The sequence below is a fragment of the Hyalella azteca genome, unplaced genomic scaffold (genome assembly GCF_000764305.2).
Source record: "Hyalella azteca isolate HAZT.00-mixed unplaced genomic scaffold, Hazt_2.0.2 contig17699, whole genome shotgun sequence".
NCBI lineage: Eukaryota > Metazoa > Arthropoda > Malacostraca > Amphipoda > Hyalellidae > Hyalella > Hyalella azteca.
This window is the reverse complement of record NW_025947474.1, coordinates 1-24913: the sequence shown is the minus strand read 5'-3', so window position 1 is coordinate 24913 and position 24913 is coordinate 1. Positions and strand designations below refer to the sequence as shown.

The 24913-nt window shown below is 37.9% G+C and overlaps 2 protein-coding genes across 2 annotated transcripts; both read left to right on the top strand.

Moving 5' to 3' along the window:
* The first annotated feature begins 2998 nt into the window (after positions 1 to 2998).
* On the top strand, positions 2999 to 9622 carry LOC108671603 (exosome complex component RRP4). The gene is made up of 7 exons (XM_018159171.1): positions 2999 to 3185; positions 3755 to 3864; positions 4204 to 4331; positions 7196 to 7330; positions 7881 to 8054; positions 8488 to 8619; positions 9523 to 9622. Exons 1-7 carry the CDS (start codon positions 3064 to 3066, stop codon positions 9595 to 9597), a joined length of 876 nt encoding a protein of 291 aa, XP_018014660.1. The 5' UTR covers positions 2999 to 3063; the 3' UTR covers positions 9598 to 9622.
* A 2088-nt stretch (positions 9623 to 11710) lies between these two features.
* LOC108671604 (WW domain-binding protein 4) lies at positions 11711 to 22363 on the top strand. Its single transcript, XM_047885369.1, has 6 exons — positions 11711 to 11798; positions 19240 to 19447; positions 20283 to 20376; positions 20430 to 20480; positions 21299 to 21503; positions 22028 to 22363. Coding segments are annotated over exons 1-6 (765 nt in total). The 5' UTR covers positions 11711 to 11796; the 3' UTR covers positions 22233 to 22363.
* Positions 22364 to 24913: the final 2550 nt, after the last annotated feature.

Here is a 24913-nt window from a genome sequence, read left to right as displayed (position 1 = left end):
TTTATGCGCCATGCACTCGTTTATGAGCCATCTTAATTGGGTTAAGTGAAATTACTATAAAAAGAAGATCGTGAAAAACATACCTGAAACAGAAAGGAATGTTTCAGTGACAACCATCATATATTTTGGAGAAATAAATCATAGTTTAGGTCAATTACTTTTCATTCTATGATGCCCGGTGCACAATTATATATATAGAATTCTATGTACAATTTTGTGACGTCCGATGATGCACTAATTCGGGGTGTCCGATGATGCACTTGGGGGGGGTGTCCCGAGTAGCCCCGCCGTGCGTAAATGGCCGCCATTTTTTTTTGGAATAAGAATTTGGAATTTTTTTTTCAATTTCGTCAATTACGTTTTCAAGCCAACACCTGGGTGCATCTTCTATGTAAGTAAAATTTTTAATACGGCAAATATTTTTTTGGCTACAGACCTTAGCAGAAGTAACTTCTCAAAATAGCGTTTTTCACCATTTTTTTCAGGAATTTTTCAAAGCTAGTAAATGTAGTATTTTTCTACTTCCTTTATACTACATAGATAGGAAAAATGTTGACGTTTATGCCACTATATTTAGTTTTGCAATATTCCAATTAGTTTTGCTACTATAACAGTTTTACGCCGTGTCGGAGGACTGTCCCGAGTAGCCCCGCCAGTCCCGAGTAGCCCCACCAGCCCCGAGTAGCCCCGGTTGATGGTAATCAAAATTTTTTGTTGTTAATTGATTTTTTTCATTAACTGGAGCCTTTGCTAACCAAGGTTCTACTGTAAATGCAATTTTAGGGGTGTTCCTTATTACCGTAAAATGGGGTTACTTTGACCGGCGGGGTAACTTTGACCACTTTTCGTTTTTTTAACAAAAACCCCTAAAACTCAAAAATGATTCGACATAGAAAAATTTTGTCAATGGCCATCAAAGGCCTAATACTGAGGCTACATAACACAATAGTAATTACATCAAAACTATGAGAGGCAGGAGCCAGCAATTTATGGTGAGTAAAGCTAGAGTATAGACCTGTATTTTGCATGTTTCAATTTAATTTTAACTTATCTAGTAAAAAAATGGCATCATTTTGAAATAAAAAAGTGGTCAAAGTTACCCCAGTTTACGGTACCCCATTTGACGGTACATTCCATGCCACTGCCAGGGCTCCTAAAGTAGTTTGAGAGCATTTTTCACCATCTGCCCCTGGGGTGGCAGGGCTGCTGGGCAGTCATGATGAGAAAAGAGAGACTTTTTTTACCTTTCTGTTTAAAGATACCGTCAACCGGGGCTACTCAGGACAAGCGGAGCTATTCGGGACAGGCCTCCGACACGGCGTAAAACTGTTGTAGTAGCGAAACTAATTGGAATATTGCAAAACTAAAAATAGTGGCGTAAACGTCAACATTTTTCCTATCTATGTAGTATAAAGGAAGTTGAAAAATACTACATTTACTTGCTTTGAAAAATTCATGAAAAAAATGGTGAAAAACTATATTTTGTAAAGTTACTACTGCTAAGGTATGTAGCAAAAAAAAATTCGCCGTATTGAAAAATTTTACTTACATAAAAGTTACACCCAGGTGTCGGCTTGAAAACGTAATTGACAGAATTTGCCTATCTCATTCCAAAAAGAAATGGCAGCCATTTCCGCACAGCGGGGCTACTCGGGACACCCCCAAACACGCATTTACGGTAGAACCTCAGTTAGCAAAGGCTCCAATTACAAAAAAAAATTGATTAAAAACAAAGAATATTGATCACATTTTCCTTGCTCAGCGAAAAAAATTTCACTTATTGAAAAATTAGTGCATCATCAGTCATTACAAAATTGTGCATAGCATGTCGTGTATAGAATTGTGCACCAGGCATCATAGAATGAAAAGTAATTGACTGAAACTATGACTTATTTCTCCAAAAGATATGTTGGTTGTCACTGAAACATTCCTTTCTGTTTCAGGTATGTTTTTCACGATCTTTTTTTACCATAGTAAATTCACTTAACCCAATTACAATGATGTGAAATTATGAGCCGTCCTGTAAGCTTACAGATACGAAAAAAATGCTATAAGGCTGCTGATATGAAGCTTACAGTGGACAAGGTTGTTGTAAATGCTCAGCGGCATGTTCATGGATACGGTAATATTGCATCAATAATATGATAATTGCACATCAATAATACGGTTATTAATGTATATGGCAATATCATATGTATAAAGGAAAAACAAGTAAAAATCACAGAAAATGCCATTTATTCTACCTCTACATCATCTACAATGAAAGAGGAGGACTTCAGAGTACTGTTAGTAATGGATGAGTACGTACGCTCTGCATGCTTCAAATGTTTTGAAATGAAGCTTTATTCCCATTGTCCCGAGTAGCCCACGGGGCTACTCGGGACAATCTTTATTTTGCGTCTGGCACCTTACGAATAGCATATAGAATTTTTTTGACAATGCCATTCAATAGCCCTCGCAAAGAGTTATAAAATGAGCCTAAATTTGTTTATGAAATGTTTCATCGTAAGAAGTTATTAACAGTTATTAACAAAAAAATGATCAAATCTGTCCCGAGTAGCCCCGGTTGATGGTAGTGAGTAAAGGTTTATTTAGATCAGGTATAAATAGAAATGAACAATGTCTAAAAAATCCATTGTTGGAAACTACACCTGGAAAGCTGCACTGGCATCTTGCTGCTTGTTGCATACTGCATTTGCATAGTACATATTATCAAAATTTACATCAGCCCAAAAAACTAAAGCATTTTTTAAAACTTTCTGTACAAAGCTTGTAGCTCAATGTACCAACCCAACTTTTAAGAATTTTTAAATTATTCATGTTCATACTTATTCACAATTCACATTCATAGCCATAGGTCAGATAACAAACTACAGCCTTTACAGATAGTCAAAGGTCAAAATTTTGATACAACTCCAGTTATTGTGCAACTGAATGTCTAAACAAAGTATTATTATTGTATGCAATAGTATTCAAACTCCTTAATTCTTTATTTCAGATTTTTTCTCTGTAAAGTTGCTTAAAGTTTTATACCTGTCAATTAAAGTGATCTATATCTCTATCATGGAAATAATACTGGCATCAGAATGTCCACCTCAAGAGACTCTCATGGCCCCAACAGCTTCTAGTCACACTCGGCTGGTCACGCCTGGGGAAGTAATATATGAAGACACTAGTTATATGAGGTTTGTAGCCCACTACAAGTAGATGTCACAGACATCTACTCATCGGACAGTTGAAATTGCATATAGGTACTCTTAAGTGTAAATTGAAATGAATTAGCAATTATTCACTAATAATCAAAGAGCTCTCTATATTTTAGCATTTAACTGGCTGTCTTACAGTTTATTATTCTATGAGTAAAATTAGTTGAAGTTTCAACCAATTTTTGGGGGGAAATACAATCTAAGAGCTACATTGGGAAGATGGAAAGATCAGTTTGCTGATTTAGTGAAAGGCAATAGCCTGATTAAAAGTCAGTGCTTACCAAAAGTCTTGTGAATTGATATTTAATAATTTCCTTTCCATCACTAATTGATTACATGTCATGAATTTGTCAGCTGATTATCCTTGAAATATGAACTAAATCTGCCTAGAAAGAATTTTACCCCATCACTCAACTTGAAACACCTTCAAAACATTTTGTACCAAATGCTGTTCTTGTTTACAACTTAAATAAAGTTAAATTTAATAAAAATGAATATATAAAATTTTTTGCACTGTACCTAAGAGTAATAAGTCTTTAATTTTACAGAGGCCATGGAACCTACATGGAGGATGGGTGCCAGGTTGCATCAGTTGCAGGCTATGTTTCGCAGGTCAATAGACTAGTCACAGTCACTCCACTCAGGCAGCTTTATCAAGGTGAGTGATTCTCTTCATTTCATCAATTTTGTTGCCTGGAGGAATTGTATTCTATATTTTTTTATGAGTTTTTTTTTTATGTTTTTTGACCTGTGGTGTTTTAATTATGCACAATACTTGTATGCTTTGCTTGTTGATCGAACATCCACGAAGTGAGATACTGCCAATGGGTTGTTGAAATTAGAATTATTGCAAAATAACATGATCAACTGCTATACCTATATATTAATATTGACTTTCCAATTTACCCGAGTAATGAGCTTCATTTATAGGCTGGATTAAATGAGTCTTTATTTTATTTATTATCAGATCACAGTTAAAATGTGTTGTTGTTTACAGGTGCAGTAGGCGACACCATAGTGGGCCGAGTGACACAGGTTGGAGGTGGACGATGGAAACTTGACATCAATTCACGCCTTGATGCGGAGCTCAAGCTTGTTAACGTCCAGCTTCCTGGTGCGGAGCAGGTGCATTGTTGTTTTCTCTTCAAGTACTCTTCTCTTATTAATATTGGTGGTTGTGTCAGAATTAGTGGTGACAAATTTAGCAGGTCACTCATTTTCAGAATTATTAAAACTCGCTAGGGCTTTGAAACCCCATATCCCGGCTCTATTATTGTTCTCAGCTATCCGGACTTTTTGCCATTGTTGTTGTTCTCAACCACCTGGCCCTCTTTCCAATTTTTGACCTGAACAGTTAGAGGAAGCTAGGATTGCGCCCTCAACTCACTGCACCAATCTTGGTAGGTACTCTGAACTTTAACCACTAAGCCACTCTGCAGTAACTTGCCGTCTGGCTTAGGTTATCTTCATAAAAGTTTACAAATGCTGGAAAGTAGGCACCACAGGCCAGGACTGTGTTATCATAGGATTTGTTGATTTAAGTTGTTTTTCTATGCTCCTTGATCGGCGATCTGGATTTGGAGCCTACCAAATTTGGTGTTTTTGCAAGTTTCATCGTTGTGTGAGATGTTGGTGATGAGATGGGGGTGAGTTGTCAGGTTAAGCATTTTAAAAGTTGTTTTCTATTTTGGTTGCATAATTTTATAGAAGCAATGAAGCACTACTATGCATTTTTGCATTGCATTTTTTTGTACGTACGTTTTGATTGTTATTTGTTGGTTTATGTTGGAGTTAACATTGAGTAATGCCTTTATATAGGAAGACGAATTAGTATATAATTATGGTGATGTTGGTTCAGGATTGTATCTCCGCCGAGCGCAGCTTATGCTACAGATGATTACTCTCCTCAAACAACTACCGTTATAACATAACATAACATAATGATGTCGGCGCTGAAATGTAGGCCTGATGTGGCCTGTCGCCAATTCTTTTCCTTTTCGTGCCTTGTTCATAGATCTAAACTCGTGTCATTTGACCAGATCTTTTCATGACTGGCGATAGTTTGAAGTAGCTACTAGACTTCCACCTTTACAAAAACTGACTTGTAATCAGCGGATTCACCAAGCTTTCTCGCTGTTTTCAGCACGCTCCAGACCTGAGCAGAATCCTTTACAGTCACCAGCAATGGTCTGAAGGTGTTGCCAGTAGTATCCTTCGAGCGTAGCCTTTTGCAAGATATAACATCAATCGATGTGTTGAATACCTTGCTGCAACAGTCCGCAACAAAGGCCGAGTCATCCATCACTCGGTCCTTCGCATCAGATGCGTTACTTTCAGGAATCCCAAACCAGACCAGGTTGGGACCAAACCAGACCCAAACCAGACCCAAACAGATGCAGGTTATGCCCGTCACGTTCGAAGACATTCCCACGTGGCGAATCCCCATCAGCACCTTCTGCCCGGATCAAAATCTCCCACTAAAATCCGAGTTGCAGGCAACTGCGATGAAAAACCTTTTCCTGGACCACGCAACTACAAAGCATACAAACTCGACCCATATATACACTGACGGCTCAAAGTCGGACGACGCAGTGGGGTGTGCGGCTACGACCGACACAACAATAATATCAAGACGACTGAGCCCCAACGCTTTAATTTATACGGCGGAATTGTCTGGCGTCCTCTGTGCCCTGGCCCTTATAGATGACCACCCCGAACGTAACTTTACAATATTTATAGACTCCAAAAGCGTAGTGCAGGCCCTGAGAACCTGCAAACGAAACATCCTATCATCTTGGAAATTCTGGCCTGGCTTTTGCGCCTGGTGGAGGCGGGAAAAACGATAAGCATCTGCTGGGTCCCGGGACACGTGGGGGTGCGGGGGAACGACAGGGCGGATGAGGCGGCAGTGGGCGCTGCTTCGTCGGACGCGGCCATTTATAGGGAGGACGTCCCATGTCACGACCACTACCCCCGCATCAGGACCAGCGTTCACCATATATGGCGCGAGCTGTGGCTGAACACGAGAAACAATAAACTGAGAACAATCAAGGACAGTGTATCAGCATGGAGCTCATCGTACCAGAGATCCCGACAAATGGAGATAGCGCTGTGTAGACTGAGGATTGGCCATACGCGCCTCACTCGCGGCTACTTGATTGAACGGCGCCCTATACCATATTGTGACGACTGCCTGGTGCCCCTGACAGTTCTGCATGTCTTGGCGGAGTGCCCTAGCCACAACGACATCCGACAAAACTGCTACCCCAACACATCCGCCCTTGATCATGACGAGATGCTCACTAGAATGCTGCGGGAGGACCGGCGAAGTAACTTCGAAACCGATAACCTTAGACGATACCTGATGGAATGCAACCTCCTGCCAGAGATTTAGCATGACCCCGTAACGCCACCGCCGGTCGGTCATATGCACTTGCACCACCGCCTTTAGCGAGACTATAATCGCACCTTGCCATCACCTAGACTAAGCCTCACTAAACTTGCGCTGGAGTTGATACATGAAGTCGGAGCGGACCCTCGCTCCATGAGCAGGGAATCTACCGCCCAGCCCCTGCGCCTAAAATGGATCAGGCTTTAAGCCTTGAAGACGGAAGAAACCAAACATCTTTGACGTAACTGAAGATCTCACCTCCGGCGCGAAATAGATAGCTATCTGAAGCGCTAGTAAATCTTTTACTACTACTACTAATAATACTACTCAGAAAAACGAACAATCAACAATTGAACAAAACTTATTGGTAACATCAAAATGTTGATATGCACAACAAAGTATTTAATTAAACAATTTTTTCATGTAATACATAAGCTCTTCCTCAATTCCAGGAACAATTTTGTGTTGTGTTATTTTAAATTTTTAAATTGACTGAATTGATAGAAATATTGTGCTCTTGGATTCAAATTTTCAAAATTTTTAATATGAAAAATGCTAATACTAGTAGCATTTTTACTAAAGTAACGAGCTATTACAGCGGCGCAAGAACGTCGAAGATGAGCGCGGGATGCGTGACTTGCTGAGCGAGGGCGCGCTGGTTTGTGTCGAGGTACAGAAGGTGGGGCAGGACGGCGTCCTCAGACTGGCTGCCCGCACCAACAAGTTTGGCAAGGTGGGGGGAGGGTTGAGGCTTTTGAGTGCTTTTTATAATACATAAACAGGAAGTTCGTCTGTGCAATCATTTTACTCTCTGTAACTCACTGCAGTGAGTACTGAGTTATATTTTTATAATGCATGAACAGGAAGTTCGTCTATGCAATCATTTTACATGGAGTCTGTGTTAATCTGTATGTATAATGATTTACTAATCCAAGTATTTCTCAATAAATTAAGACGGCAAGGTGGGGGAGGGAAGAGGTTATTAGGTGACATTTATAATACATAGACAGGAAGTTCGTCTGTGCACTCATTTTACACAGTCTATTAATCTGTATGTATAATGATTTACTAATCAAAATGTTTCTCAGTGAATTGAGATGGCAAGTTGGGAAAGTGGCTTTTAACTGCATTCTATAATCAGCATAGAAGTGACATGACTATCATAGATATTCTCTGTGTCAAATGTTATAATCAGAGGCACGTTTATTCTGTTGCTTCACATCACCAACACTGAGCTTTTTATTACTGGAAGAAGACTTGAATATGATTTCTCATGTTGACAGTTAGGACAAGGGATGCTGGTGTCAATGTCACCATCACTGCTGGTACGGGACAAGCAACGTATGCACGATCTGCCTTGTGGGGCCCGCGTCGTGTTTGGGGCCAACGGCTACATCTTCCTAGGGCCCACCTGCGACCAGGAGCAGGGCCTCTCCTACACCGACAGCGATGAAGAGGTTTGCTTTAATGATGTCTGCATAAATTTTTATAACAATTACTCAAATGTTGTGTTTAACCTGATTTTAATACTATTAATGATATGCCACCAAGTAGTATGTAAATTATACTTCGTCCTTATCAACAAATAAATTGTCAACATTGATGAGATGTTGATGACATAGAGACATGCTTTCAATGTAAACATAAATGACATGAATTTTTCAGATGAAACTGACCACCTGATGTTTACCATTATATTACTCTTCACTAATTATTTGATTTGTCTTTAACGTGAATATTGAAATTTCATGCGACTTGTTCAGAAAAGTATTAATCAATAGATACTAGTAAAATTGGCTGATTTTCAGAAAATAATAAATTATCTATTATAATTAATATTATGGTCATTATTATTAAGAAGTTACTGTAATATATTACTCTGACGTGTAGGTGGGCGTGGAGGTACGGGAGAGCTTGGCCCGCCTCAGCAACTGTCTGCGCGCTCTGGCCAAACACTCCGTCATGATCTCCCCCACGTCCATCATGGCGGCGCACGACGCGTCTATTCAACTTAACATTCCTGTCAGTTGATTATTAGTCTACCGATACATTAACCGTCGTCAAAGCTATTTGTATCTTAACACTTTAAGCGCGACACGACCCACCGAAGAATTGCAGTGTCATTTTTCAATATAAAGTCCGGGGTTTGGTTTTTTTAATTGCATTGTTCGGCAAAAATTTATGATGTCGGTAGTACTTCATTGTTAAATTTAAGATTTACGAATAAAAAAAAATTTAATATTTGCAACGGAACCTACAAATTTACTCTTAAATAGTGAATTGTAGGCCTTTTTTGACCGCGGACTTGGCCGTTTTTAGGCCATCTGGCAATCCTGCTGGGTCGTACCGCACTTGACGTGTTAAAGCCTGGCGATGGGATTTACCATCAAAAGACAATGTGTCAACAATTTGTCTTCGGGACACATAATAAATCGTTCTCAATGCTATTCGTACCAAAAGCCTGGTGACGGGAGTTACCGTCACAAAAATGTAATAATTTGTTACATGAGAAACGTGAATCTTCATCAATGCAATTCCTACCTAAAAGCTTGTTAGAAGAGTTGCATTTGTGGATAAGGATTGACCACATCACTCATTATCACTTTAAATCCTAACTCCATAAAAATAGGCTCTTTTTGGTCGATTCTCCCAGGTTTATTGTATTGCGCGTCGATCCAATTCGTCTTGTATTTACTTGCTATTAATTATCGAGTAAAAACCGTGAGGTGTAGCTTTTTGCTCCAAATTCTTTCTTTCCTATTGCATGCCAATTTTCTGCGATCTGGAATGTTGATAGCTTTATTGTCTAATTTATGTTGGTTATGAAGAGTATGCCTTTGGGATAATGAATGTAAATAATTCAAACACCTCAGATGAATCTAGAGAATGTTAATTATAATTACTAATCTTGTTTTTTGTGCGCAGGTGAAGGACTTGTTGAAAGGCGACGTGATGCGAGACATAGCCATCGCCACACTACAAGACATCGCCGATACCTGATCTTTGGTTGATTATAAAGCCTCGTGAAAAATATTCTATTTCTTACCCTTAAGCGGTGCCCATTATTTTATCAGCTCATTATTCTTCTGCTCGTTATTTAGTACTCAGTCTACTATTATTCATTTGTAAGGCCGGCGTCGGAACCACTTCATAGCGAGAATTTTGTCATCAAACTCTCGCCTATGCATAAATAATGTTGGAGTAACTTCTATCAATAGTCAATTTAGAAGGTAGCAAAGGATATCATAGAATACATGCGAAAAGCTTGCATCGGATCAGGTCTATGGCGTTGCTGCATTGGAGTAAGTAGGTACGTAATAAATCATTTAGTTATGAGGCCTAACCTTTCTAATATTTTTATAACCTAATGACTCTATCGTTATAGGTGCATCGTACATAGATGTTCAATATAGCAAGTATCAAATTGTCTTTTTAGCGCATTTTCTCATTTATGGAAAATGTCCTATTGTGCTCGCCATATCAGTCGGTCTGTCCGTCCGTCCATCCGTGACTTCACGTTTTCGTCGACGAGAAAATGCGCTCTCTGTCACTCACTGCAGTGCGTACTGAGTTATATTTTTTCAGTCATGAAATCGGCTTCAGTTTCACATTTTCTTGAGTGCCCTGAAGTTTCAATCCCATTCTAATTGTTTTTTTTTTTGGCTTCTGGTAATTGTATTGTACGAGTATTTAGTCTGGCCCAAATTATTGCCATTCGATTTAGATGCGTTTACATGGCCATTAAAGATAAGCTTGGACAGGACATCAGTGCATTTATGAGTTATAATTCACTTACTAAATAGCCTAGAAATTATGTTGATTGGTTACAAGGAGGGCTATTTACGCTTTCTGGCTCAGATTGAAGGAGAAATTTCTGCCAGAGTTACACTTTTTGAAGATGCAATTTCCAGAAATTAAAATTTCAAAAACCAGTTCAAGGATATTAGAAGTTTTCTGCGAAATATTTATTCGAATGAATTTTAAAAAATAATACACATCAGAGGTTCAAATCGCACTTGAAGAATTTATGAAATGCGGTTTGCTTGGTGATTAAAAACCGAATCGACACTTCAGCGAACTCGCCTGCGAGCTCGCATGCAAAACCTAACTTCATTTTCAACTCAGGAACTCATAAATCCGTCAATAATGAACGGATTTTATTCAAATTTGAAATATAAGTAGATAATATCAGTAATTTGCGGACGGAATTTTTTCAGATTTTTACATCAGTAACTTTTTTGTTAATACGGAAAACCTAACTTCATTTCCAACTCAGGCACTCATAAATCCGTCAATAATGAACAGATTTTATTGAAATTTGAAAAAGGCGGAAAAAGCGTCAATTTCAACGTCCGAGTCAAAACTTTAATTCAAATGTTCATATTTTAATTTTTGTGTACAGCAAGTGGCAATGCTATAGATGGAACAATGGTCATAAAATTAGTGATTGACTGAGTCATGATAAACAAGCCTCACAGGCAAACCAGAAGCCGTCCTGGTTATTTTTTATGAGCGATTTCAAGTGACCATATATGGTAACTTGCCCGTGAAAGGATTAAGGTAAGTTTATTTGTTAACGTGCTAACTACAGTCAGGTTTCTACATGTAAGTTGATAGAAAAACAAGAGCTTGTTCATTTTAGTAATTCTTTTGTAAAATAATGTCAGTTATTGAAGGAAAGAGGAATGCGGATTGCGGAAACGCGTGGGGTGCTGGATCCTGGAAGTCTCCCACCGAGTCCCGCTCCCACGGTCCTTTCTCTTCGGATGCACTGTGCAGTGTGCAGGCATTGAGTGTTGTTGCTGAAGTCACTAATCACTATACCTAATTTTAGGATGTCATTTAAGTAATTTTCCTTCATTTATTATTGTGTAGTAATTTCGGCTGTCTATATATCTCCAGAGCCAGACCATTCAGTCATTCACCAATCACCATTGCCAATCTGGAATTAGGTATATTTTTTATTATCCAACTTTGAAGATTCTTTAGCTCTTACTAATTCATGTGGATTATGGATATTACATTGAAAGGTATCATCTTATCAATAGGCCATCAGTGGAACCAGCTTTTACTGAAATAAATTCTTGAATTCATGCATTTCTTCTTCTTTTCAGATAATTAACAATCATATTGATTTTAATCATCAATTGAGAAATTGAGTTGAAATAGATAGACTAAGCCTTCTAGATTGCCTTGAAAATGTAAGTACCTACAATTTTAGTTGCTTTTCTTGTGTTAGTTATAGATGTTTTGTCCTCTTTCAGCAATTTATCTATTAGAAAATATGCCTCAAAAAACTGAGTAGGGTTAAATGTTAATGAACCATATTGATATTCTAACATTGTGGCCTGTGTGTACCTAATTCTAAGTATTTCCAACACTTCTCAACTTTTTCCTTTATATTAATTTTGTCTTAGTTCCATGCATGTGTAGATGGTTGAAATAGTGACGTCATACTATTGCGCGCGCCGTGCAATATTACCGCAAAACACTAGGTCTGGTGGGAAAATGTTAAGATCCGCAGAGCGAAAGTCCATGTAACCCAGATTACCCAGTGAGAAGTTGAGAACATCAAAAAACATGTGAAAGTTGATAGGGTAAATGCACCATATTCTGACATCGTGGGTAATTCCAATACTTCTCAACTTTTTCCTTTATATTAAGCTTTGTTTTAGTTCCACGCATGCGTAGATGGTTGAAATAGTGACGTCATACTATTGCATGCCAGATTTACGCAAAACACTAGGTTTGGCGGGAAAATGTTCAGATCCTCAGAGTGAAAGTCCATGTCACCCAGTTGAAATGACATGTTTGTGAAGTGCAAACCGCGATTTTTTAATCAAACAAAAATTTATGACATTCGAGCCGCGAGATTTCATACCTACTGAAATTATATGATATTAGAGCCGTGATATTTCAGACAAAAATAGGACTTTTCCAGACTAGCGCAGTATCGGTCACATTAGAGCAGTCAGACTGCTTTATTACATGTTCAGTTGACACTTTCTGTACAATCGGACTGTTTTTAGGGTAAAATTAGTTATTTGGGGTAACACGTGCATGCAACCTTGTGAATAAGTTCGTGGCTTGTAAATAGTTTGTCATTACTCAGCGTAAATGGCGACGCATCTTAAAAATGGTCGGCGACGCTTTGGGCTTAAAAACCCATATATTGGCGACGCTGCTTCCATCTTCTGCGCCCTGGATAGTTGACCTTGCTCTACCAAATAGTGATAAACTATGGTTTGAGACCTTTAAATAAGTCTGAATATATTAGGAATCCTTTAAGTATACTTGTATTTGCTGATTTTAAGTGGTAAATAAATTAATAGATGATTAAGTTGAGAGACGGTTTTAGACAAACAAAAACTAATTCCAATACAGCTCACAATTAGACACACACAGCTCGTTCCTAGCTGTTTTGTATTCCAATACAGCTCACACAGAGCGTTGGAATTACAAATTACGGTTTTGCAGTGCTCTGTCCGCAAGTCTACGGACAATAATCATAGAGGCAAAGCAGAGAGATTTTTAGACTCTTCCTCAAGTTCATTTTTGAGTCCTATAAGTAGACCAGTAAAGTATCTTGGATACCAGAATTATCATACATAGGAAATCTGTTAAAATCTTGAGTAAATGAGGAAATTAAAAATGAACTGATTCTAAAAACTCACTGGTTTGCCACTATGACGGACATCACACTGCGGGACTGCGCATATCAGTGATGTTGGTATTAGTCTCACAATATGCCAAATTTAGTCACACACAGCGTCAGAATTCAGCAATTTTGTAGATTTTCTATTCTGAAGGCTTTTAATTAAATATGGCAACAGTTTGTGACGTTTCATCATTGCTGGCGCGTAGTGTGGTGTTTTGAGAGTGATGTAAACCAATCAGAACTTGAGTTGCGCATACGGTGATCTTTATATAGCCATTCATTTCTTGCTACGTCCTTAAAGTGTCGGAATATGCTGTGTTTACCCCAGTTGACCTTGCTCTACCAAATAGTGATAAACTGTTTGTGTAGAAAGAATATTATGGTTTGAGATTTTAAATAAGTCTGTGAATATATTAGGAATCCTTTAAGTATACTTGAAATTGCTGATTTTAAGTGGTAAATAAATTAATAGATGATTGATTTGAGTGACAGTTTTAGACACATAAAGATTAATTCCAACACAACTCTGAATTAGACACACACAGCTCGTTCTGAGCTATGTCTTATTCTGGTACAGCTCACACAGGGTATCAGAATTCTAACATAGAGTGTCAGAATTACGAATTATGATTTTGAAGTGCTGTTGGAATTAGTCTCAATATGCCACATTCAGTCACCCACGTGTCGGAATTCAGCAATTTTGTATATTTGAATTTTAAAGGCTTTTAAATAAATATGGCAACAGTTTGTAACGTTTCATCATTGCTTGCACATAGTGTGGTGTTTTGAGAGTGACGTATACCAATCAGAACTCGAGTTGCACATATGGTGATCTATTTATAGCCATTCATTTATTGTTACTTCCTTAAGGTGTCAGAATATGGTGTGTTTACTCTACGGAAGGAGCAATGCCATTAATGGTTTTAATGCTAGTCTCAGACCTCAGACTCAGTTCCTTTCTACATTTACCATTATCACATTACAATTCTAGATTGGAAAAGTCATACTTTTTTCTGGTATGAAAATTCAATAGGTATGAAATCTCACAGCTCTAATAACTAATTTTATGTTTTATTGTTTGTTTGAAGAAATTGTAGTTCACAAAGGTGTCATTTAATAAATTTACAACTTTTGTTGGAAATTTAGCTGTTTGGAAAAGTCATATATATACTTTTTTTCTGAAATATTGCAGCTCTAATATCAGATGATTTCAGTAGGTTTGCTATCTTGCAGCTCTAATGTCATGTAGGGTATTGTAGTTTGATTAAAGAAGTTGCAGTTCAGAAACATGTCATTCAAGAAAATCTTTTACTTCTGCAGTACTTAGTTGGTACCAGGCATGGAATATATCTACTTGGTGAGCCGTGACTGAATTTTTCGAGCCGTGGTTTTATGGATTTGCCAGCCGTGATTCCATTTCTTTGAGCCGTGATTCCATTTCACCGAGCCGTGAATTCCATATCTTGGCCATGAAAAGCCATTCACAAGGTGCGAATTTATTTACAAAATCCATGCACGTGTTACCCCAGATCTCTAATTTTACCCTTAAACAGTCAAACGGCAACAATAAAATTTGTCTTTACTGTAAGTTGAACACGTGTATATGCAGTCTGACCGCTTTGACATGACCGCAACTATGCGCGATCTTCAACAAAACATTTAGTTGTTTTGTTTACATTACGATGTTTACGTTTTTTCTGCCGGATATTTTGGCGGGAACGGTAAAGCAATGTTGATTGCAGAAGTTGAAAATTTTATGAAATGACATGTTTGTGAAGTGCAAACCACAATTTTTCAATCAAACCACACTTTATGACATTCGAGCCACGAGATTTCATACCTACTGAAATTATATGATATTAGAGCTGCGATATTTCAGACAAAAATAGGACTTATATAGCCCTGGTTGGTACCATGCTCCCGTCAATATATCCTGCATAACGAGTCACGTTGTCAAGTCAATACTCAATCCAAAATGTTTTGTTGGAGATGGCATAGGTTTTGGTCACATCAGAGTCCATTGTGGAATTCTAGGAATTGGTTGGTCAATTACATCCACCAGGACAGCCAAAGTGCTCCAGAGCAGCTACTGACTTGGGAAGCAGGGAGAGGGAGCAGGATTGCTGCCCACTCCAATAGTGTAGTGGAACGATGCGGCTGGCAGCACAATTGTTCCACTACAATAGGACTGAGACAAGCACACTGCCGCAGCTGCAGGCCTGTTTGAAGTGGAGCACGCACTTTTCCACAGTCCTGCTCTTATTGTAGTGGGACAAGCATGCTGCTGTCTGATGCTTTTTGGTAGAGCAATGTAATGATTTGGTTTATAATTCACAACAGGGTCCAGTAAGTTCTTAATTGTCCAATCAATACAATAGAAGGTTCATGATAAGTCTTTTAATTCACTAAATACTTATTTAGGGTTAGACACGGTGAGGTTAATACAGATTAAGTGGAGTTAGTACAGATAATAATGTCAACACTATTGCATTGATATTATTATCTACATTAAAAAGCAGTATGGGTTAGTTGGTTACTTTCTGTTCTGCAACTGATGCAGGGAACACTTGAGCAGCTTATGTTGACACACAACAATGATGTCACAGAAGGTGACGCAGTAACTACTAAAGCAAGTATAGGAAGTGACAGCAGAGAACCTGACACTGCCGTTGCTGTCGGCTTGCTAGTATTGGAGCACGCAGCCATCCCGCTCCTATTGGAGCAAGCATGCTCTTATTTTTGGCCACCGCGCTCCTCAATTACATAAGTACTTGGTCATTTAGAACGCCACCATGCATCAGACTGCATTATCATGTATTCAGTTGCCTCTAAAGTAAAGACAAAAGTATTGCTGCTTTTTATAGGGTAAAATAAGAGATTTGGGGTAACAGGTGCACAGGACTTTGCAAATGAGTTTGTGGCTTGTCATGGCCATGATATGAAATTCATGGCTCACAGAAATGGAAGCACGGCTTGCAAATTTATAAAACCACGACTTACAATCCAGTTGCAGTTCAGACTTCAGAGAGTAGATATTTTCCTTACCAGGGTTACATTCTATACATGGTGCAATTCTAGGATTGGCAGTACATTTTGTTCTTGACAAAGAGCACCCAGTTTAGGTTGGGTAGTGACAGGAGACAGGGCTTTCAACCAACCAATGTTAGGAATTTGAATAATTTAATTTTTGATTGGAGACAAATAGTCGCATAAAATTTTTATATTTAATGTGAAGTTAACTTCAAATAAATAACTTAAAATTTAATTTTTTTAGATTTTATATCTAGAATGAAGTATAACTTTACAAGTATCAATTGTCAAAGTAGCAAGTTAGAGCAAGTCAACATTTTTTTGGAGTCAGCAGAGCAATATAATACAACATACACATATACAATACCACATACACAAATAACGATCCACAAAATAAATTGAAAAATATAGACTTGAATAGTAAAATATCTTACTTACTTTTGTAGGTGGCAAAATGGAAACACTGACAGACAAAATTACAATGACCTACTTTTGTAGGTTGCTTAGCTACTGGTATGGCTTCACCATAAAGACACTTCAATCCTTTGTTGATATTTCAAACTTCATGGTTCCATGGGTGCATTAGACATTAGAACTGTATACCGTATCTCAAGACATTAGAATAAAAAAATATTCATAATATCAAAATTGAATGTATTCACTATATCCAGGAAACAAACGATGTACTGCCAATGCCATGTTTATCAGCTCCAACCCAACTAAAGAGTTGCAGGAGGGACCTTGCAGTGATGTCACATGCACAACATATTGCATGTGATGTCACACCCTATACATCATGAAATAATTATTTTTAGAAACATTTTGTGGGCCATTCTTGACTTGAAATATGCTTTTATTCTTATTAAATTTATAAAATTGTATAATTAGTACTTGTTATTGTTTAACATCAACAAATAAACTTGTGGCAAAGTATTTTGATTCTACATTAATTTGCTTTATGGATGTAGCTCCTAGAAAACTTTTCACAGATAGACCTTGTTACAAAGGAATTGTTTTGAGCCAATTCACATGACATTAGTTTTCAAGTTTTACTTGAAAATTCTCATTTCAGGTGATGAATTTCACTTGTAACATAGCATGGAAATATGGGGACACAACTTTTATGATAAATTAGTTGCATAAACACATGTCTAGTTCTTTCTATTAGAAATCAATGTCAATAGACTTTTGTATACCATACATTTGATTGGACTGATCAGTTGTAAAAGCTGTTCTGAGTGATAAATATACCCAAATTATTAATTATTTGACAATTGTAAATGATAAGAGAGATACTTTGAAGTTTCTCGACCTTTCCAGCATTGAAATCCATGAGCAAACATGAATTTTTAATATTTTTTAGGCATTTAATAACTTGAAACCTGACTTCAATAAGTACCGTCAACCGGGGCTACTCGGGACAGGCGGGGTAACTCGGGACTGTCCTCCGACGCGGCGTAAAACTGTATTAGTAGCAAAACTAATTGGAATATTGCAAAACAAAATATAGTGGCATAAACGTCAACATTTTTCCTATCTATGTAGTATAAAGGAAGTTCAAAAGTACTACATTTACTAGCTTTGAAAAATTCCTGAAAAAATGGTGAAAAACAATATTTTGAAAAGTTACTTCTGCTAAGGTCTGTAGTAAAAAAAATTATTTGCCGTGCTAAACAATTTTGCTTAGAAAAAAGTGGCAGACAAGTGTCAGCATGAAAACTTTATTTGCGGAATTTACATAACTCAATAAAAAAATGGCAGCCATTTCCGCATGGCGGGGCTACTTGGGACACCCCCTGGGGCTATTCAGGACACCCCCCGGGGCTATTCGGGACACCCCCCCGGGTTTTTCGGGACACCCCCAAAAACGCATTTACAGTAGAACCTCAGTTAGCAAAGGCTCCAGTTAAGAAAAAAATTGATTAAAAACAAAGAATATTGATTACATTTACCTTGCTCAGCAAAAAAAATGTCACTATCAAAAAATTAGTGCATCATCGGTCATTACAAGACTGTGCATAGAATGTCTTGCATAGAATTGTGCACCAGGCATCATAGAATGAAAAGTAATTGACCTAAACTATGATTTATTTCTCCAAAACATATGATGGTTGTCACTAAAACATAACTTTCTGTTTCAGGTATGTTTTTCACAATCTTTTTTTATAGTAATTTCACTTAACCCAATTAAAATGGTGTGAAATTACAAGCCGTCCTGTAAGCTTACAGATATAGAAAAAATGTTATAAGGCTGCTGATATGAAGCTTGCAGTGGACAATGTTGTTGTAAATGCTCAATGGCATGTCCATGGATACGGTAATATCGCATCAATAATAAGGTAATATCGCATCAATAATACAGTAATTAATGTATATGGTAATATCATATCAATAAAGGGAAAACAAGTAAAAATCACAGAAAATGTCATTTATTCTACCTCTACATCATCTACAATGAAAGAGGACTTCAGAGTACTGTTACAGATGAGTACACTCTGCATTCTTCAAATGTTTTAAAATGAAGTTTTATTCCAAGTGTCCCGAGTAGCCCCGTTCAACGGGGCTACTTGGGACACTCTTTTTTTTGCTTCTGACACCTTACGAATAGCATATGGAATTTTTTTGGAGAAGCCATGTGATAGCCCTTGCAAAGAGCTCTGAAATGAGCCTAAATGTGTTTATGAAATGTTTCATGGTGAGCAGTTATGAATGAAAAACTTTCAAAATCGTCCCGAGTAGCCCCGGTTGACGGTAGTACCGTATGCCATTGTGTCTTGTGAGAGGTAGTGCTAGTGTGCTGTGGACTGGTCTGTGAACATTGATGATCAGTTTAGAATCTCTAAATGATTAACTATATTAACTATAGAATTGCATCATGATTACATACAGGTATCATTGCATTATATTGGTTGACTTCACCTTTGAATTAAAGTTACTTTTATATGTCTCTACAGGACTGAGTACTGGAAAAGCAATGCCCGTAAGTTCTGCGACTACTGCAAGTGTTGGTTTGCTGACAACAGAGCAAGCATTGACTTTCACGAGGTGGGCAAGAAGCACAAGGAGAATGTTGCCAAGCGGCTAAAGGAGATTGGCATTAGAGGCAGGGAGGACTATGAGAACTCCCTCAGGGCAGATGACTACATGAAGCAGATGGAACAAGTGAGTCATTTGTAGCCATGTTTTGATGAGTTTTGAACAAGTGATGCATTTGAGTATGGCATTCTGATAGGCAATGAACAAGTGAGGCATTAGTTGCAGTGTTTTGATAGGTAATGAACAAGTGAGGCATTAGTTGCAGTGTTTTGATAGGTAATGAACAAGTGAGGCATTAGTTGCAGTGTTTCGATAGGTGAGGCGTTTGGTGCCCGTTTCCATGGGTTCTAAACGAGTGAGGTGTGCAATGTTATGTTGCAGATGATGGTTCTATGAAAGAAGATTTAGATGTCCTGGATACATCAAAGACTTGTAAATGGTTATATATTCTTATGGTTGTGAAAGAATTTATGTGCATTTACATAGGAAGGATTTCCTGCACTTCACTTCTGTCTTCCATGCTGGAGGCTAATGTCCCCTGTAAGCAACAATCGTCTGTACCTGTTGTTGCTGTTATCTATTCACTCTTTTCACTGTTGCTTTCTTCCATTCACTCTTCCCTTTATTGTAGACAATAAGTACTTTAATAGGGTGAAAATTTGCGATTATCGAGACATTCATTTGAGTGATTTTTATTTTGAGACTTCTGCTGCAAGATGTGATACATGTGTCACATCGGTACACGTATATCCTGTTGCTTCAAATCAGGTGCGATATTAAATTGATATTAATTAACTTACTATTTGCATCTTTTGCTACGGTCGAATATTTGACTGCAATGTCATCTATAACGATTTACTACTATGAATCTGAATCACTGTTACAGTGGAATATCGTACGATGTTCATAAGTATTGCACTCTATTAAGAAAGAGTGGATTAAACCCTCTCCGTTTCCCCAGGCTGCTTTGAAGGCCTACCAAGCTGACCTAGGCGCCAACCCAGACATGACCGGCGAAGCCATAAAGAAGATCGCCAAAGACAGCAACGCCNGATGTGTATAAGAGACCACATACACACTAAAGGTGAGTCATTTCGTTACTGATCAGTGGCCAAAACCAGTGACGGCAAATGTTATTACTACCACATACACACTAAAGGTGAGTCATTTCGTTACTGATCAGTGGCCAAAACCAGTGACTACAAATGCTGTTACTACCACACACACTAAAGGTAAGTCATTTCGTGACTGATCAGTTGCTAAAACCAGTGACGACAATGCTAATACTACCGCAAACACACCAAAGGTAACTAATTTCGTTACTGGTCTGTTGCCGAAACCAGTGACGGCGGCAAATGTTATTAGCTTATTACTACCAAATACGACCAGAGGTAACTCATTTCATAACTGCTAACTTATTTCGTAACTGCTCAATTTTCAAAACCAGTGACGGCAAATTTTCTACCATTCATGCACCAAAGGTGATTTATTTTGTTACTGGTCAGTCGCTAAAACCAGTGACACAAATGCTATTAGATAATTCAGCACTCAGACTTGAGATGCCTCGTCTTTTTGGTTTACATTACAATGCTTCCTACATGTAATGCTTAGGTTCTTTATTCTCTTCAGTTTTTAAATCTTGCCTGTTATTAGACTTAGGGCTGTCGCATTTTGTTTCTGCGGTTTATACAATTTTTGTGACAGGCACTTACTTTGATGAAGGGATCTGACCCTATAGCCAATCCCTACACTATCGATGGCGGCACTTAAGTTCAGTGTTCATTCAGGTCATCGGCAAGAAGTCTTTTCTGCTGTATTGTACTTTCTGACTGAGCTCCGATCGACAGTACTCAACGTTGAAATAGACTGGAGACGAACTGTAACGCCGTGATATTCTTAGTTTGCTTGGCCGGTCAAGTTTATGATGTCGCTGTTTAAAAGTCATTGTCGATGTTTAATGATATGGTTTGATTTCAGAGACAAAATGGGAAGCACCTGCTGAAGGGTTCGTTACTCTAGAGCAACAAAAAGCGGATAAGAAAAAAGAAATCAAAAAGAAGAAAAGTAAGAGCAGAGACTGGGACAAATCATCTATGTCAAAGCAGCAAGAGAAGCCCACAGAAGGTTGGAACAGCGGGGCAAGTAGCAGCGATGTCTACGGCTCCTGGACCACCGTCAAAGCGTGAGTTATTGTTACACATCTTGATGACAATATCTAGTCTACCAGAAATGGGCTCGTCAATAATATAGTTTGTTCGAATGTACAGCGTATTTACTATGTTCTGGGCTGTCTTCATTAATGGATTATTTTTCGCTTAGTTTAGCAGGAAGATTAACTCGAATGCCCAGCGTAAATACTATGTTCTGCGCTGTCTTCAATAATGGATTATTTTTAGCTTAGATTAGCAGAAAGATGAAACGTGATGGGAATTTTTATCAATGACGTGAATTTTCTGGCCTTCTGTGGAATGTACTGCTGACTATTCTACTAAACCGCACGTTTCGCCTAATTTATTGTCTATCAAAATGAACTAGAATTACTCCTATTCAGTCTCGTGGTAATAATGCAGTCTTGATTTCACGAGACTGCATAATGCAGTCTTGATTTCTCGTCGTTTTGATAGTATCGCTCTTCTATGCTCTGGTCAGCCTCTAATTGCACCCGTGATAAGTGTCATAGGTATTGACGTAAAATTTAATGTGCAGACCCGAGCTGCCAGACTTGCAGCTGCCGCGCGTGCCTGGCGATGATGACGTGGAAGAGTACTACGTGGAGACCTACCGCGCCCCCCACCAGTTCACGCAAAAGACGGTTACCCTCGGTGAAACATCTGTTAACTCCGATTTCAAGAAACGGAAAAACGCTCAAAACTTCAAGAAGAATGCCAGGATGAGGACCGGGGATTTATAGTATTCTTTGCAAGCTAAGCTGATTAGTACCTACTACCTAGATTGACTAAAATCTGTGGTGCAATTTGCAGGGAAGCGAAAAATCGATGTAAAATGTAAATTTAATTTTTATCAATAAATCGTAAACTTGTATGTGTGAGATCACCACCTTGTCTGCTGGAAGGACGGCTAGTGTGTTAGCTCGTAAGACCTGCGAATAATGTGAATAATTAATGATAGATAATTGATTAATAATCAAAATCACCACCAATAATCTGTACAACATCTTGAATGTAACTCTAACTTATTATACCACAATTTTCGAATGAATTTCAGCTTTATTCAAGTACACGATAGACCCGAATATAGAAATATTTCAACAAATCAGCAATACTCACCCAAGTAATCGTCCATAAGTGTCCCGATAGCGAACTGAAAATACAAATTTTAATTTTCATCAATAATACTGAGTGAAATATCTTCAATCATTAGGAGTCAATAACTTGATTCTACGAAGAGAACTGTCATAACGCGAGATAATGGCATCCTTGAACACTCCACAGAAAAAAAATTTAACTGGAAATTCCTAATTATCTTGAATGATAGGTGGGCCTAAGGAGCGACTGGTAGAACAAGCAATAACCATGAAAAAATATAGAGACATTACTTGACAAATATGACGCCGCAAATAACACGCATTATCGAAAAAACGAGGCATGACAAAAATAAATACTGAAACCACGGCGACCTTCACGCCTTGAAGGAAATGGAACTCACAATGTCGGCTGCGTCAACTCTGGTGCCCACGATTTTAACTCTGATTTCATCGTCCACCTTGATCACCACCTCCTGTTTTAAGGGAAGGGGGGAGGTTAATGTATATAATGGGATTTACGAATATTTCATGGTGATAAAATCCATTCATATTGAAAATGCTATGAAGTTTTGAAGTAAGGCCGAAATCAAAATTTGATTACTCCTTGAAGAGTTTCACAACGTTAAATATCTGGAAGTCTTCAATTGTATTTAAGCCTGACATTACCACTTGCAAGTCAGATGGTAATGAGATTTAATGAAGAAATATTTTTCATGAATTCATTTAATTTATTGATTTGCAGACCCCTCCATCAGTATTTTTTGTAAACAAGTAGCACATGGCGCAACAAGAGAAAAAAGAACGCTCACCAACTAAACAGTAAAAAATTCTAAAAATGTCGCAAGTGGGTGATTGAGCATCCGGGCAGAATCGAAATGAACCTATTGAAGACTTGATCTAATGAGCCCACCAATCACGCACTTTAAACTGATCAACTTTGTCACAATAGTTCACAATCAAGCTAATATAGTTCACACGTTTATGATCATGCACACTCTCAGGGTGTATTAACATCTGTGGCTCACCTCGTCTCTGCTCTTGTAGCATGACGGGTTGGAGTTTGGGTCGAACTCAAGATCTTGCGGGATGGACTGCCATAAAAACGTTACGACATTAAATGAAAGTATACAAAATGTAGAGAAAATTTACAAAAGCACGAACAAAATGTACATAGAAATTTAGAGAAAAATGTACCAAAGCACAAGGAGAATGTACATAGAAAATTAAGAAAAGTATAGGAATATCCTACTTTAATTCAGCGCAGTTGAAACCCTTAAGATGTACGGTATCTATAATTTTGTTTGATTTAATTTATTATTTATTCACACACACACACACACAGTGAAAAATAAAAAGAGACGTGAAATAAAATAGCAATGCTTCCAGGTGAATGCCCATATAAGCTAAAAAAGCTTCGCAGGCAAAACAATAGGTACATGACTCAATTCCAATGATAACAAGACGACGATTTGAACAAATAAGTAACAAATTTCTAAAATTAGCAAAACCATTGACAAAAGCCTTAAAAACTGGTAACCGTATGTCATAGTAGAAAAGTCAGCAAAAAAGAGGCAATGTCAACATTACACTCAGTAAAACAGAGTACAACTATAAACATCTAGTCAAAATACCTAAAACTTGCATAATAATCGAAGTCAAATTAATACTGGTTGAGGATAAAATCACGGTACCGGTATTTTATTTTTAAAAACATTTTAGAGCAATCTTGTTTGAACTCATCGGGCAATTCGTTAAAATATTTGACACAATTAAAAACGGTACCGCTTTTTTTTATGTCTAAACGAACGGGTGGTAGGTTAAATCGAACGCCCCTGGTGTTGTGAGAATTTTGGGGAACAAGAGGAGCGAAAGCAGTTTTAAAAAGACGCTCATCATGGCAAAGTGCTCTATTCATGAACTTTAAAAGTTGAAATCTTAACATATCGTCAAGTTTTAAAATTTTCGACCGCCTATATAATTCGTTAGTGCATATCAAAGGAATATTATTATCGTCATACCTAACCCTAAGCATAGAACGTAAGTAATGAACGAGCATAGAACGATTTATTAAGTAATGTGATGACCCGTTTTTTTGTATTGAAAGGTACACCACCCCAGATTACTAAAGTGCTTGATAGTTTAGATAAAGACAATGCGTAAGAAAGCGTTTTAATAGAATAGAATAGAAGTGTCGGCGTTGAAGACATAGGCCCATGGCCTGTTGCCGATTCTTGAACTTTTCGTGACTTGATTCACAAGGGATCCGGCCTTTGGAACCCGATCTTTCCATAACTGACGATTGATTGAGATAGCTGCTGGACTTATTG